General features: G+C 38.1%; 1 protein-coding gene across 2 annotated transcripts in view; it reads right to left on the bottom strand.

The window, feature by feature from the left end:
• The window catches only part of LOC117432297 (junctophilin-2), a 30,630-nt gene extending 17,159 nt beyond the window's left edge, over positions 1–13,471 (bottom strand). For both annotated transcript variants that reach the window (XR_009309282.1, XM_034905761.2), the window contains exons 1-2: positions 12,386–13,471; positions 6,227–7,040 (exon numbers count right to left, since the gene is read on the bottom strand). Coding sequence is in view for 1 of the 2 variants with exons in the window: in XM_034905761.2 (XP_034761652.2) it covers positions 6,227–7,040; positions 12,386–12,764 (1,193 nt within the window). In the remaining variant the exon portion in view is untranslated. The remainder of the gene's footprint in view (positions 1–6,226; positions 7,041–12,385) is intronic.
• Positions 13,472–14,901: the final 1,430 nt, after the last annotated feature.

Genomic DNA, 14,901 nt, shown 5'->3' with positions numbered 1-14,901 from the left:
CTACTCTGAGTCTCAGCAACACTACAAAGCTGTATCTATATATATATATATATATATATATATATATATATATATATATATATATATATATATATATATATACACACACAAAATAATTACACACATGCATTAGATTTGTCATTTATACCTGGACATGTTAGATCAACTGTGCTTTTAATTAGGCATCTTAAACAGTCTCATGCATTTTACCATTTGCGGCTGTGTGTTCCCTTTCTCTTACTATTTTTTAATAATTGCATGTGTGGCCTATTAAAGTTATATATATATATATATATATATATATATTTTTTTTTTTTTTTTGATGGGATACTAAAAACCCAATGTGCTTAGACAATCTGATAAGTTTTTATTATTATTATTATTATTATTATTATTATTATTATTATTATTATTATTCCTATACTGTATGGAACCTTTCTCGCTCACGCAGCGGGCACATCCTTCCTGATGCGGGAGTTAAAGGCTCGAGCAGATGGCTATTTCACAGCAAACCTTCTGCTACACACCATTTCTCTCTAGCCAGGGTGGGTGTCAGTTCATGGGCACCGGTGCATTTCTAGGAAAATAACCTTTTCATGCTCAAAGAGAGGAGGTTTCAGGGATAAGTAACTACTGTTTCATAACTACTTACCCCAAAATTACTGAAACAGACACTCCCCAGCAATATTAGTACACTGCCTTATTTAGATGAAGTAACTCAATGTTGTGCCTATATGTCTATGACAAGCAAGCCGTGTATATAGTCAAAGAATGCCACCATTTGGTCTCTTGGTATACTCTTAAAGCCACGATAGATATTGAACTTGGAAGCTTTTTCAGGTACGTGATGTATGCCGACCACAGTTAGGAATGCCCACCAGTCCACCAATGACCATAATATGTCTCTCATTGTGACCCAAGAAAAAATGACTTTTGTGTCTTTTAGCCCCATTTTGAATATTTTGTATGTGCAAATATTTGATGTAGACAACATTTTGAAGAAGGTAAAGAATAGTTTTGTAGGAGCTTGCTTCAGTACCATAGCCAAATTACCTGGCATGTCAAATGCCCTGGAATATAACCTTGAAACACATCTAGTACAGGTATTGTATATGTTTTCTAAACTGCACTACAATACTGTCTAGATTTATTTGTGTACCTTACATGTAGTTATTGCCACCACTGTATACAGACCCCACTATTGGCCATTGAAGTTGGCAATCCAAGCCAGTGGGTTGCAAAGTCATGGTGGCAGTAGTGAACAGGCTCTACCTCACCCAACCCTACCGTCTACTGGCACCCTACAACAAATCACACGCAAATGCTTTTGTTTCTTATCAACTTGGCAAAGTCTTGGTTTTGAAACATGAGGACGCAAGCAATGAGGACGCAAGCAACAGGATACAATACCCAACCCAGTCAATGCACCCCTTAATAGGCAAAGGAATCATATACTCGCATGTACAACTACTGTATTAAAGCTTTTCAGCAAAACAAAAAACTGTTAAATATAAAAGAGCTATACCCTTACCAATTGGTCTTCTATCAAAATCATAACGGCAATACAATGTTTCTGTACAACAGGGGCAACAGTAGCTGCAATAGTATGAGCCCATGTTTTGCTGTACCTGCAGAAGTTAAGATATGGACCATAACACACTGGCAACGCACCACAGTAACACAGTGCTGTATTAGATCAGTATAAGTGTGCAGGAGTTCTAAATGCAATCTGTGGTACCACTGCTGAGAATGTTGAGGTCCTGAAGTAGAACACCAGGATGATGAGAGCTCTGTTCTATGTATAAGATGGTGTGCAGCGGTTCTAAATGCAATCTGTGGTACCACTGCTGAGAATGCTGAGCTCCTGAAGTAGAACACCGGGATGATGACAGCTCTGTTCTATGTATAAGATGCTGTGCAGCAGTTCTAAATGCAATCTGTGGTACCACTGCTGAGAATGCTGAGGTCCTGAAGTAGAACACCAGGATGATGACAGCTCTGTTCTATGTATAAGATGCTGTGCAGCAGTTCTAAATGCAATCTGTGGTACCACTGCTGAGAATGCTGAGGTCCTGAAGTAGAAAACCAGGATGATGACAGCTCTGTTCTATGTATAAGATGGTGTGCAGCAGTTCTAAATGCAATCTGTGGTACCACTGCTGAGAATGCTGAGGTCCTGAAGTAGAAAACCAGGATAATGACAGCTCTGTTCGATTTCACAGATCACTGTGAAAGATCACTTTTCAATATCGTATTACCAATGCAAACAGATATATACGTTCTGCAGTCTGAGTTTCTCTCAAACGTTTGGGGGATCGTTTTTGAATCTCAGAGCTGATGAAAGTTAATGGACAGCAACAGCACCAGATTGTGAGACTGTTAATTAATGTGAAATACTTCACAAGTAGACACCCAATAAGAAGGAGGAACATCTTTGTTTCATCATTCTGGAAGGGCTGGCTTTGCACATTCAGAGGTTTCAGAATTGACAACCCTATTTTTAGATTAGGGTTATTTATAACAAGAACATACAGTTTTTAGATCCAGCTCTATTGAACAGATGCTTTGCTGACCATTAAGGCAGGTCATGCTAACCATGGTATTTACAGGAAAGAGGGTTTTTGTTTTTTTTCAATGACCAAGGCTACCTGAGGAATCTAACAACTGTTGATTCAGATACGGGCTATTATTGTGTACATGGTACAAACACCAAACTCACAACCAAAGTCCCTTTTTCTTAAACGGATAAAAATATGTTTGATGTTTCTGGCAGGATCTGATTGTAATAGGACTGAACACGTTCTTACTCTAAATAGATACAAAAAAATGTATGGAAACATAGCATGTGTAAACTAAAGTATGACTGACTTGTATTTACACCAGAAAATTGGTTGAACCCGGAAAGCAATTGTAGAGTAGTGGTTAGGGCTCTGGACTCTTGACCGGAGGGTCGTGGGTTCAATCCCAGGTGGGGAACACTGCTGCTGTACCCTTGAGCAAGGTACTTTACCTAGATTGCTCCAGTAAAAACCCAACTGTATAAATGGGTAATTGTGTGTAAAAATAATGTGACATCTTGTAACAATTGTAAGTCGCCCTGGATAAGGGTGTCTGCTAAGAAATAAATAATAATAATTGTGAGTGTGTTAAAAAATAAGTTTGCCACAGTATGCAGTGCACAGCAGGCAGCAGCTACTGCAGTGAGAAACTTCTAAAAGTTGCAGTTGTGTTTGTGCTGGCAGGCTCCTCTTTTTTGGAAACCCAAGAACCTTAATCATAAAGCAGGCTGCTGTAGCAGAAGCAGCAGATCCATCTGGCTTGTGGAGGTCTAAGTGAGAGCTGGGGAAGGGAGCTGTCAGCTGTTGCATTCCCCTGTGATTGTGATACAGCAACCCTGTGCGTTTCCTTATTTAGTCAGGGCGCTGTGCTCACTCTGGCCCTGTGTGCGTCATTTACACTCTGCCCCAATGGAGTTTCTCATTCCTCATTCTGCAAAGCGCAAGTCGAAATACTGAATGTCAAAAGGGAGCATTAGGTAACACTGATTTGAGTACTGAATGGGCAGCATGTATTTATATTCTCTTACCTCACTACAGTGGTTGGCCCCTGTAGACAAGGCCCTTATAGACACATCAACAACACGCCCACAGTCCAGGAATTATGAAACATCATTCAACACTTCAATTTCAGGAGATATATACAGATCGTACAGTTCTATTAACAGTCATATTGGGTGTGTGTATTTTGTGTTGACATTAAAAAATGTATTGTATAAAATATTTTTATCACCCTTGTGTTTTGCACAAGTCTTACAAAGACATTATATATATATATTGTATATATATATATATATATATATATATATATATATATATATATATATATATATATATATATATATATATATATATAAAAAATGTTACATACTCAGAACCAGGCTGAAACACCATTGGCTGAAAATTATTATTTTTACTATTATTTAACAACAGTTAGTTTGCGATGGCCAGCAAAACAGCTTTTTAAAAAGTTTTTTTTACAGGCATTGAAAGTATACACAATGGTGAGAAAATCCTGCACATTTGGCTGATTATAATGGCTGGTTCCACATGGAGTGTCTAATGTTACCCTTGGTGAAGTGGTCCAAGAATGCTAATCCGTGTCTGTGAAACAAGCTGACAACATTCATTCCCATAAATCCCCACATGAGAATGTGTGGAATTCTATCAATGACTGCGTCTTCAATCAATCAATTAATCAATGACCTTGCCACCCCATTATAAATACAGGTGAATGGATGTGATTAGTGTGTGTTTGACTGGGACCGACACAGCATTGTGTTGGGGACAGAGAAGCAGGGAGTGAAGTACAGTCTTCCAGCTACAAAGCCTGACAGAAGGAGATTTTTGCTTATGTTGAAGTCTTTGCTCTTTGGCAATTTTAGCCACTGTAAAAAATAAAAGAGTAGTATTTAGTGCTTTATCGTATTTTGGGTCTCCTGAGTTCCTTTAGTATCTGACCAGGGATGATTTTCAAAGTGTAAGATAAAAGGTAACACAACAACTTTGCAGGGTACAAAAATGAGAAATAAACAACGAAACTGGTTCATATTAAATACAGAATGTATTTATTTTCTGTTTTTGATACTTCAACTGGTGTTTTTCTCCTTTTGAGAATGAAAAGCTTTGGAATTCAGCCCAAATATCTTTGTGAGTGAATCTGTTTTAAAGTATTTTTAAGCAAAAAGTGATCTATAAAGATGGACGACCTGATTTGAATAGATTCAGTTCTGACAATTGCATAATAGTCCCCTGAACAGTATTTACAGGATTTCTCCAGCTTTAGGTTTTCCAGTGCTTAATACCATAATCTTCAACATAAAGAGACCCGACTATAAAACTATGCATTGGTATTCCTGTTGTGGTTCGGTTGCAGACGCTGTTGGAAAGGTCAGGTAGAGGTATGTTCACTTGGTCTCCATGGCTTTTTCTGTTTGTAACTGAAATCTTTTCTCATTGCTGTGTTAAGAGATTCTGCACCATAGAATTCAATGCCCATCTTCGTCACAACGGTAATATTTACTTGTATTACATAAAGAGCCTTATTTAATTTTTTTGTACCTGTATATTTTAACAACTTCAGAAAGTCAACCACAGTCTAAAACCCCAAACACATGTTTTATGGGCACTAATTATACTTTCCATTTGTCCACAGATCTCCATACAAGGCAGTGGTCCAACTTCACAGCAACTACCAAACTCAATTTATTACAAAGTGAATATTGATGAGATCCAGAACATCGACTGGCTGGCATTCAAACATAAATATTATCCTATTGAGACAAACTGTATAACAGGTCATACGCTCTCTTGTTTCATCCATGAAGGTAAACAGCATACAGATCCGTCCATTATGGAGCGTTTGGATATTCACGAGCATCATTTATATTAATCCAAAATATGACATGCACTGGTAACACTCATAAGTGTCTTTAATTAAAATGTAATTACATATGAACATTCATATGATTTCACTATTAAATTCAATTGAAGTAATCAACACTAACCTTAATCAATCAATAGGAAATGTATAGTTCATACATGTAATGGGAATTATTGACACTTATTTTAAAGTGTAATCCAGGCATTTTAATCACTTATTGCTAATTATAATTATAGTCTGTTGAAACGCTCCTTCATTTAACAAGCACTGTCCCTATGGTGTTTCCCATTTTGTTCTGCATGTGATTTGCTGTCTAAAAATGTCCTTGTATTCTTTTTATTTAGTACATGTATAACAGTGATGTTAATAGTTCTATTTAATCACTGAACTTCATCGAAATAAAAATGCATTCAGAAAAAAAGGCCCCTACATAACTTCAAACACTCAGGGGTAGATTAAATCAGAAAATATGGCAACGTTATTTACCTGCTCTAAAGTGCCATTTATTAAAACGATCAGATATACTATTACCCTACATTAGCGAATGATGATTTTATTTTAACCATAAAACACTACCCACTGTTATTTTAAGTAAAACTGGAATATAAAAAATCTCACACATTTACAGTATATACTGATATATTGTTCCTTACAGAGCAACAAAAAAGGCTAAAGAGCAACCCATTAGAATAGCACCACGCAGAACATAATGTCAAACATAATACACTTCATAAGGGGGGGGAGGATCGGTCTATTCAAGCATGTTGCATCGTGTTCCAGTACCTACCTTGAGGCTGAAATCTCTGCTTTCTGCCTGGCAATAGCTGCTGCTCTCTGAGCTCCTTCCACACTCCTGTCCACCTTCTGTCGTATCTTTGTGCTCTTCAGGGGTATTACCCTCTTCTTCATCCCTTTCACAAGCATGTTATTCCTGTACTTGCCTTCTTCTTTCCTCCCTTCCGGGAGCGTTGTGCAGCCGTATCCATGCCTCTGATTATCCAGCCACTCCCCTTCGTACTTGAGCCCACTGGATCGCTCGCTGATCCCGTACCCTGACCGCTTGTCGTTCTTCCACTCCCCAGTGTAGACCTCTGTGGTGGTGGCGTCGATGTCCGACTCCACAGGCGGGAAGTCTTCTCCTCCCTCGGTCCCCTCCCCAAAGCTTATAGTGGAGTTGGCGTCGCTGGCAGCAGAGCTGAGGCCAGACTCGCTCTTTAGGAAGCTAATTTTGCTCTTCTGGCTGGAGAGAGAGGTCCTGGACTCGGATTTCTTCAGCTTCCCCAGTAGGGAGCCTCTACGAAAAAGCCCCTTCTTCTTGGGTTTGGTGGTCTCTGGATCCACGTGGAGGGTCAGGGCGAATCCCCCACGGGTGGGGATCGCATAGACAGGGACTTGGGGGGCGTCCTGGCTGGGGGAGGCGGGGGTCGTGGTGATGATAGGGATGTCCTGCTGCAGAAGGGTGCCGTTGCTGTGCTCGCTACGCAGGGAGGTGAGAGAGGTGCGGAGAGGGGAGCGGACCACAGCCGCCATCCCATAAGGAACGCTCTGCCGGACACCATAGCCATGACGCATCCCACCTGTGAACTGGCCTTGAAAAGTTCCTGGAAAACAAAAGAGGCAGGAGAAGCTTATATGTGTTACAGTGGTAAAGAACTCTTGATAATACCATGAACTTCCAAATAATCCCATGGAATAGTAAAATACTCATATCATATTTCCAATTCCATAGGGTACATGAATATGAGTGTGGTATCAATCTATGTGACCAAAAGATAAGGGGAATTTTCCAAGGGAAAAGTAAATGGGAACAGTCTAGAAGTCTAGACTAGTGGTACTCTTCGTTCCAGTCTAGCACTTGTTCCAACCAAGTGCTTCAGTGTTGAATATAGTAGTGTGGAGCCTTGTAAGGTGTTCAGATAAGTAATTAAAATCCTGGATTATCAGTTGAATCAGAAAATGTATAAGTAGGATTAACAACAACTAATAAGTTATTTTCACTGATTCGACACCTTTAGTGCAGTCAAAACATTTTTTTTTTCTAAATTTAAAAAGTAAATACAATATTGCCATTCATACAATGCTGTTATGGTTGGCAAAATAACTTTGAGTTCTTTATGCTGGCAAGACGGGTTAACGACATGCTGCCTTCCACTGCATCACACTGCTAATGCCCGATGCTGGGGGTAAAGAGGAGAGGAAATATTCATGCATTATTAAAAAAAAAAAAATGTAACCAATAAAAGCTTGATTCTAAGAGTGTCCTTGCATACACTTCTAGAATGCAATGTAACCAATAAAATCTTGATTCTAAGAGTGTCCTTGCATACACTTCTAGAATGCAATGTAATCAATAAAAGCTTGATTCTAAGAGTGTCCTTGCATACACTTCTAGAATGCAATGTAACCAATAAAATCTTGATTCTAAGAGTGTCCTTGCATACACTTCTAGAATGCAATGTAACCAATAAAATCTTGATTCTAAGAGTGTCCTTGCATACACTTCTATAATCTTACATACAAACATACAGACATACAGATTGATTTTTTTTTAAATAAACTGAGTCTAGGTGCCTCCCATATAGAAATATTATTAAAATCACAGACTTTGTGACACCACAGTATTTAGAAATCCCAAAATAAATGTAATAAATTAAATGACAAACATTTTGACCACACGTATATTTCAGTGTCTTTTCAATTAAAGATACTTAAGACATTGAAAAACACCTCTAGTCAATACTCTGTGGTTGAATTAATTACGTTGCTTTAAGTATTTCTAAATGAAGCATTGCTGAGTGTTTTATAATGAAGTTCAGGATGACCCAACTACTGTAGTAATAGCAACTTTAAAGCAATACAAAACTAAACTTGAACCTCTTGACAATTATTTATTCATTTTTGTTTTTACAAAGAAAGACATATTAACATAGATTCATTTCTTATTAAAACCATACATGAAATCTGACACAATGCCAATTCTATAACAACATGAACAAAAAATCTAATGTAAAATAGCACTTTTAAAGAACATAGGCTTTTTATATATTTTGCATATACTGTATTGCTGAATATACAGTGGACGCTTACTTTTAGAGAGTAGCCTGGAATAAATACCATTTTCTTAATGCTATGAATACAACACCTGCATCCCATCAACACCTGCATCCCATCTTCAAGGAACAGTGGGATCTATCTATTTCTATTATTTCCTGACACATAGTTTAACACTATCTTAAGAATCCACAAGCAGCAAGATTCAATTTAGTCCATTTCTATGAAGTGCTTTACTAACGATGGGTTACTGTGTGTATAATAGATCAAATAGTTGATGAAACACAAGGCTTCCTTTAAAGGTAAAAGACAATTCATACACTGACTAGTATTGATTACAATAAATTAGCTGGCCATGCATAGCTTTAAGAGAAAGGAAAGCACCGATGAGCACATTTTGCAAGTTTCAGTCTTTTTGTCTTCATTCTGAGACCTTGTATGGTATTCATTGTAAGATATTGTGAAATATCGGGTATACCTTCCAGTTGTCCTTTTGCCAAGGTCTTTAGACGTCCCCTCCACCATTTTACAAGATTTCTTTTTCACGCACCGTTTTTTTAAATACCGCACACAGGTAGACAAGAATAATCGATCAATTACTTTTAATCAATCAAAGCCCACAGGTGTGGTTAATCGATTAATCATTAATCGATTAAAACCCTGAATATAAATATATATTTCAACCAAAAAGCTTGGTGTCTGTTTTCAACTCATAACGTGCTGCTCTAGTCTAAATTTAGCGGGATGTTATTGCAGTCAGCAGGGCTTCATTCTCATCACTTCACTGGCATGCAAGTATAATTAAAGAAAGATTCTTGTGACATGATTTTAAATACTGCCACTCTTTCACATTGTGTATTGCTTCTATTTTCCTAAAAGGCCCTTTCCCAGGTAAAAGTGAATTGAATTGAGCATGTATACTGCTTGTCAATATTAGACAGCTGTATCAGTCCTGATAACGTTTTTCCAGATAAAATAGATAAATACATTCTGGCTCAGGCAATGGCTGCACTGTGTGACCTTAGGCAAGTGCCTTGACCTTCTGTTCCCTTCATTGCCTGGGAAGTAAAACTCATTGGCGGTGCAGCCTAGCTGGAAATCAGATGCGTCTCAGAGGGCTTTCCCAGCAACACAAAAAAAAAACAACAACCTGTGCATTAGTTAAAGCTTGGATACAGCACACTAATACTTTAAAAAATACCACTAGAAACATACAGCCTGCAATGAATCATCTCTCTAATAATACATGTGCTATTTTACCACTTGTTTCATTTGACTTGTGCATAAAAAAATGAGGAGTAGCCTACATACTGTTACCAATGCCTTATTAAGTAATACTAGTGTGGGTGTGCGTTTATGGGGTCGTGTAATTTATGCTTGGCTTCTTGGCCCATATTGTATTGCTTGTTTTTAATTTGAAGACTGATATTACCAGCTTAAAACCATAAGGACATAAGGACACTCGTTTTACAGAACTTTGAGGTTCAACTGAACCACAAATCCACTGAATAAACTACATGTGTTTGACACTCAGTGTGTGTTCTATTCAACCCAGAAGTTCACTGAGAATACTAATCATAGTCACTTTTAGACTGTCCCATATTTCTTTGTTAGGTGGTTACCTTGGCAATGGGCATTATACCAAAACTCATCTGTGGTAACACGTTGCTTCTCGTTTAACTATTTCACAGCCAACTTGCCTTCAGAATTCTAAGGGTATATGCCAATGTGTTACAACTCTGCTTGACACAAAAATACAAATAAATAAAGAATCCTATTGGTTCTCTCACAAGCAATGTAAAATGTGATTGGCCTTTTCTAAAAGAATGTTCAGACTACAGAGCTAGGCATATCTATCAGTTATGGTGTCAGTTAACCAGCCATACCATCACAGCAGTTAGACCTAGTCAGTTGTTAACGACTATTGCAATCACAGCCTGTCGGAAACTATCAAAAATAGAACTTTCAAAGAAATGACCCTGACTTCAAATTAGCAACATCTATAAGTCATTATTTTCTAAGCAGATTGACAGCTTTTGAAGTCTTTCTCTTTGTCTTCCCCTGCCCCTGTTGGAACTAATGCTTCATCACAATGAGTGCTCCTAAGCTTTCCATTTGTCAATTAACAAATTACAGCTTTTTATTTTATAGGTTTACTTCAATACAGGTTGACAGCTTTTGAAGTCTTCCAATGGCTATACTCTCCCCTGCCCCCTGTTGGATAAAGTACTGTATCACACAGTGAGTGCTCTTCTTCCACCTGCTGGTCATTTAACACATTACCTTCACGTCACATTAATTTGTGTCCAGCCAGCTTTATTTTAGGTTCTGGGTATAAACTAAGAAAAAGTGTCCTATCAAAACATGTTGCCAAAGTACATTTCTATTGTAATTGTACCAGTTAATAATGGTTCAAATGGTTCATTTGTATTTAAAATTTGAGACACCTCTGCTAGTTTGACTTGTGAGGCTACTCTTTTGAGCCATTCTGGGTAATAGAAAATAAAATCTTAAACAAACAACACATTATTTACTTCTGTGTCGACTCCAAACCAAATATGCCGTGGAGGAACTGGAAGTGAATATCAATTCTGTTATTGATTATACAGTGTCTGCCTCAAGAAATATTACAGAAGCCTTGGGTAAAATATTCCTTCTGACAAGCAACATGAATTAAAATGCTCTAACGTAGTCCAGTGCCGAGTAATATCACCCAGGAGATTACAATGTGGGCCGCTAGGCAATGTCCATCTTGGTTCATTAAGTCTTTGCCCTCACTGATTCCTAAAAATTATTTAGGAAGTTTCATTAACAGTTGTTGTGATGGTCTTATTAATTCCTTATGGAAAAAAAAATAACAGGTGTTATAAATTAAACAAAAAATGTATGATTCTGTCCTGTATAACAGTTTCCTGTAAAAGCATAGCACTGTACTTTAAAGCATAGTAAAATCACGGTGTCACTGTATATTACTGCAAATGTACCACACCTAACGAGCAAGTAGTTTCAAATGTAGTTGTATTTATTTGATACCCCTTTCTCTTGTCTTTGTGTGATGTTTGCATTCACTGGGAGTGATTCTGGGTTCTGTTGCTCCACAATGCACGTATTATCATTTTCTCTCTCTCTGTCTTTGAACTTGCTTTGAGGTTCTTTGTATAATCTGACAGTGTGACCTTTCAACTCTGCTGCTGGCCCAACCAGTACAACGATCTTAAGGCTATTCGGTCACATGGTTCAAATGGAATTGGGAAGTCTGTTGAGTCACAGAAAGGTCAAGAAAGATAGAGATACATGATAATTACTCAACATTAGACCAACAGAACCCAGAGCCACACAGCATAACTGCACATATCATATAACCAAAGTTTTTAAAATAATTGTTCTTACGTATTATTATTATTATTATTATTATTATTATTATTATTATTATTATTATTGGTGCATGTTCACCACGTTTCTCTATATGTTGGTATTCTGTAGAGTTTATCAATAGGCAGGCCTTGTTGATAGCCCACTTCACAGTCCCAATCTTCTAATTCATTCATAATTATACACTCAGTTCATAGTTCATAGTATTCCCCCTTCTCTTTCTATTAAAGTCGGTTGTTTAATGTGCAAAATAGGATCCGGCGTCTGGTCCGTGTTTCCTATCATCCACTGGCATGCGCCTGCTCCTACTTGCAGAACTAATGGATTATAAATGACCACTTCAAGGTCTGTTACAGCTCAGGAAACAACACAGGAATAAGAGATTAGGATGCATTGTAGGTATTGTCAATGCTGGTTTACTACATAAAAAATTCCGAAATTATGTTTTAACTAATTTATTTTATTTTTTTACAGCAAGAAACGCTTGCAACACTTTTTCATAGGTCAGTCAAGTTGCGCTTACCTCCATCTGCATATGTCTCTGTACCATATCCATCCTGTAGCCCGTTATTCCAGGTTCCTTCATACTTTGCACCACTGCCTTGGCTTAGCCTGGTTCCGTATCTTCCCTTAAACCCATGGGTCCATTCACCTTTATAAACCCACCGTCCTTTTGTCTCAACACCCAGGCCGTGCCGCTTGCCCTGAGACCAGTAGCCCTCGTAAGTATTTCCACTGGGCCAAGTGTACACTCCGACTACCTCAAAGCCATAGTTCCAGGAGCCGGAAAACTCGCCTTGCCCCTTGGGTCCGGTGCAGATACCGTGTCCGTGAGCTTTACCCCCTTCCCAGCCCCCGCAGTAAGCGCCACCGTCATCGAACTCAAAGCGACCTCCACTCATGGCTTCTATTTTTCACTGCGTTAATTCTAACTGAATGCAAATTTAAAGACCAAAATTAATAATTCCAATATACAGTGGTTTCCTATCTCAGCATAATTCGGTAGCCAACAGGACAGAACCATTGACTTGTTGAATTGTTTTACTTTTTGGTTTGTGTGTTTGTTTCTTTTTATGACATCATTAAACTGCGGTTTATCTAAATAATAATCAAAATGTTATAAACAAATAGCCAATTTTTCACAACCCTAGAAAATGTTACATTTAAAAAGTAGTTGCTTTTAGGCACTCAAAATGAGTGTTTGTTTAGTTTAGTTTTACTGTTTACAGTCTCTGGCTGCTATCTTTCCAAAGCTCTCAAAAAGTTCAAACAACGCGACTTCACTTATGCCATTTAAACACCAAAAAAGAACTGCGCCTTTAAGAGAAAAATATATATATTGTGGGTCTTCTTCAACTATTTTCCTTCTTCGGTTTGATTTTTGGATTCTGGTGGGAAACAAAGTTGATCTTGGCTACGTGGTTTTTGGAGAATCCGATTGTAATCTCTCAGCCGACATGCCAGGCATTATTGTAATGATTTAAGGGAGGAAAGTCACTTTTCCTCAGTCCCTGCCTCCCTCTCTCCCTCTCTCCTTTTAGACGGGGGTGTTGGAAATGTTATAACAGACCTAACAAGGCGATCAGATCCCACTCGGTTCCAAAAATAAAACCCAATCCCCACACTGCTCCATGGCCTTTTTAAAAGCCCTGCCAATGCACTCGTCAGGGAGAGGGAGAGGGGGAGAGGGGGAGAGGGAGAGAGGGGGCGGGGTGGGGGTGCGGGGGGCTGTGCATACTATGAGCTCATTAAAAGATCGCTACAAAGATTTACTATCGAAGTTTATTCCTGACTCGCTGACCTCTTCAAATACTTTTACAGTACACACGCGTATTTTTTATTTATAGATAGATAGATAGATAGATAGATAGATAGATAGATAGATAGATAGATAGATAGATAGATAGATAGATAGATAGATAGATAGATAGATAGATAGATATAGCGCCTACCAATCCTGTTTGAAAGCAACAGGAGCACATTCATTTCTATACGGTTTCTATGAAGCTGGCTGGCACCTGCTAATAGCTTTTAAAAACGTCAAGTTGGATTTTAAGCATTTTTAAAGAACGTGTTCTATTTCTTTTAAAGTCGTTTATTGTTTAAAAATACATGACTGGTAAATCCGAACTCGATTTATTTAACCATTGGAATAATTAGAAATTACACTTCGAACTGTATTAAGGTGGTGGTAACTGGTTTATCTGTTAAGACTATCCTAAAAGCCCTTAGAACGAACAAACAAACCAAAAACATAAAACATGCATGCATACATTAATGGATCACAATAGTGTATGGGTGTATGTTTTATGGTTATATAATAACCAGCCTATAGACTCTTTATTATAACCGATTCATTTGTTTGTGAATGTCGACACAATTGTTTGACACTGCTGCTATCGCAGGGATGTGTTTGCAAATCTGATTGAATTGAGAAGTATTGAATGTATCCCTACCTAGCTGTTCAGGCTAGAAGAATGGAGGAACACGATATTGTAATTTGTTAATAACTTTGAGATGTTTTTGCATTTTGCTTACTTAAAACATCGGGTACTTCCAGCAAAGCAGTCACCAATGAATAACAGGATGGTATGCCATCAGTGTCATCCCATAACAGGGATACAACTGTGATGTCACAGGTATGCAAAGCACCTGAACCATGTGACCCTGTAATGTTTGAACGGGAAATTTTATCAGCGTTTGAGAGTTGTGTGATTGTGCGCCCCCGTGTATCCCACACTGCAGAACAAATAGGAACCATGGACTGTCTTGTTTGTCTTTATGGAAAGGCAATTATCTCAACAACTGGGGACTTTTAAGAGAAGACCATGGCTGCAGAGGATTGTGCAAACACTGAATGCAGCTAGTGAGCACCGAAGTATCCAGGGAGGGTGAAAGATTCTTAACAGATAAAGCAGCTACCACCTTAATACTGTACTTTTCTAATTATTCCAATGTTTAAATACATTGTGTTCGGACTTACCAGTTAATAGGATCAGGACAGCCTATGCAGGGTCCAGACTTTCATGAAGGGGGGAT

Source organism: Acipenser ruthenus, chromosome 29, assembly GCF_902713425.1.
Source record: "Acipenser ruthenus chromosome 29, fAciRut3.2 maternal haplotype, whole genome shotgun sequence".
Classification (NCBI taxonomy): Eukaryota; Metazoa; Chordata; class Actinopteri; order Acipenseriformes; family Acipenseridae; genus Acipenser; species Acipenser ruthenus.
The sequence above is the reverse complement of the archived record's forward strand: the minus strand, read 5'-3'. Positions and strand labels throughout refer to the sequence as shown.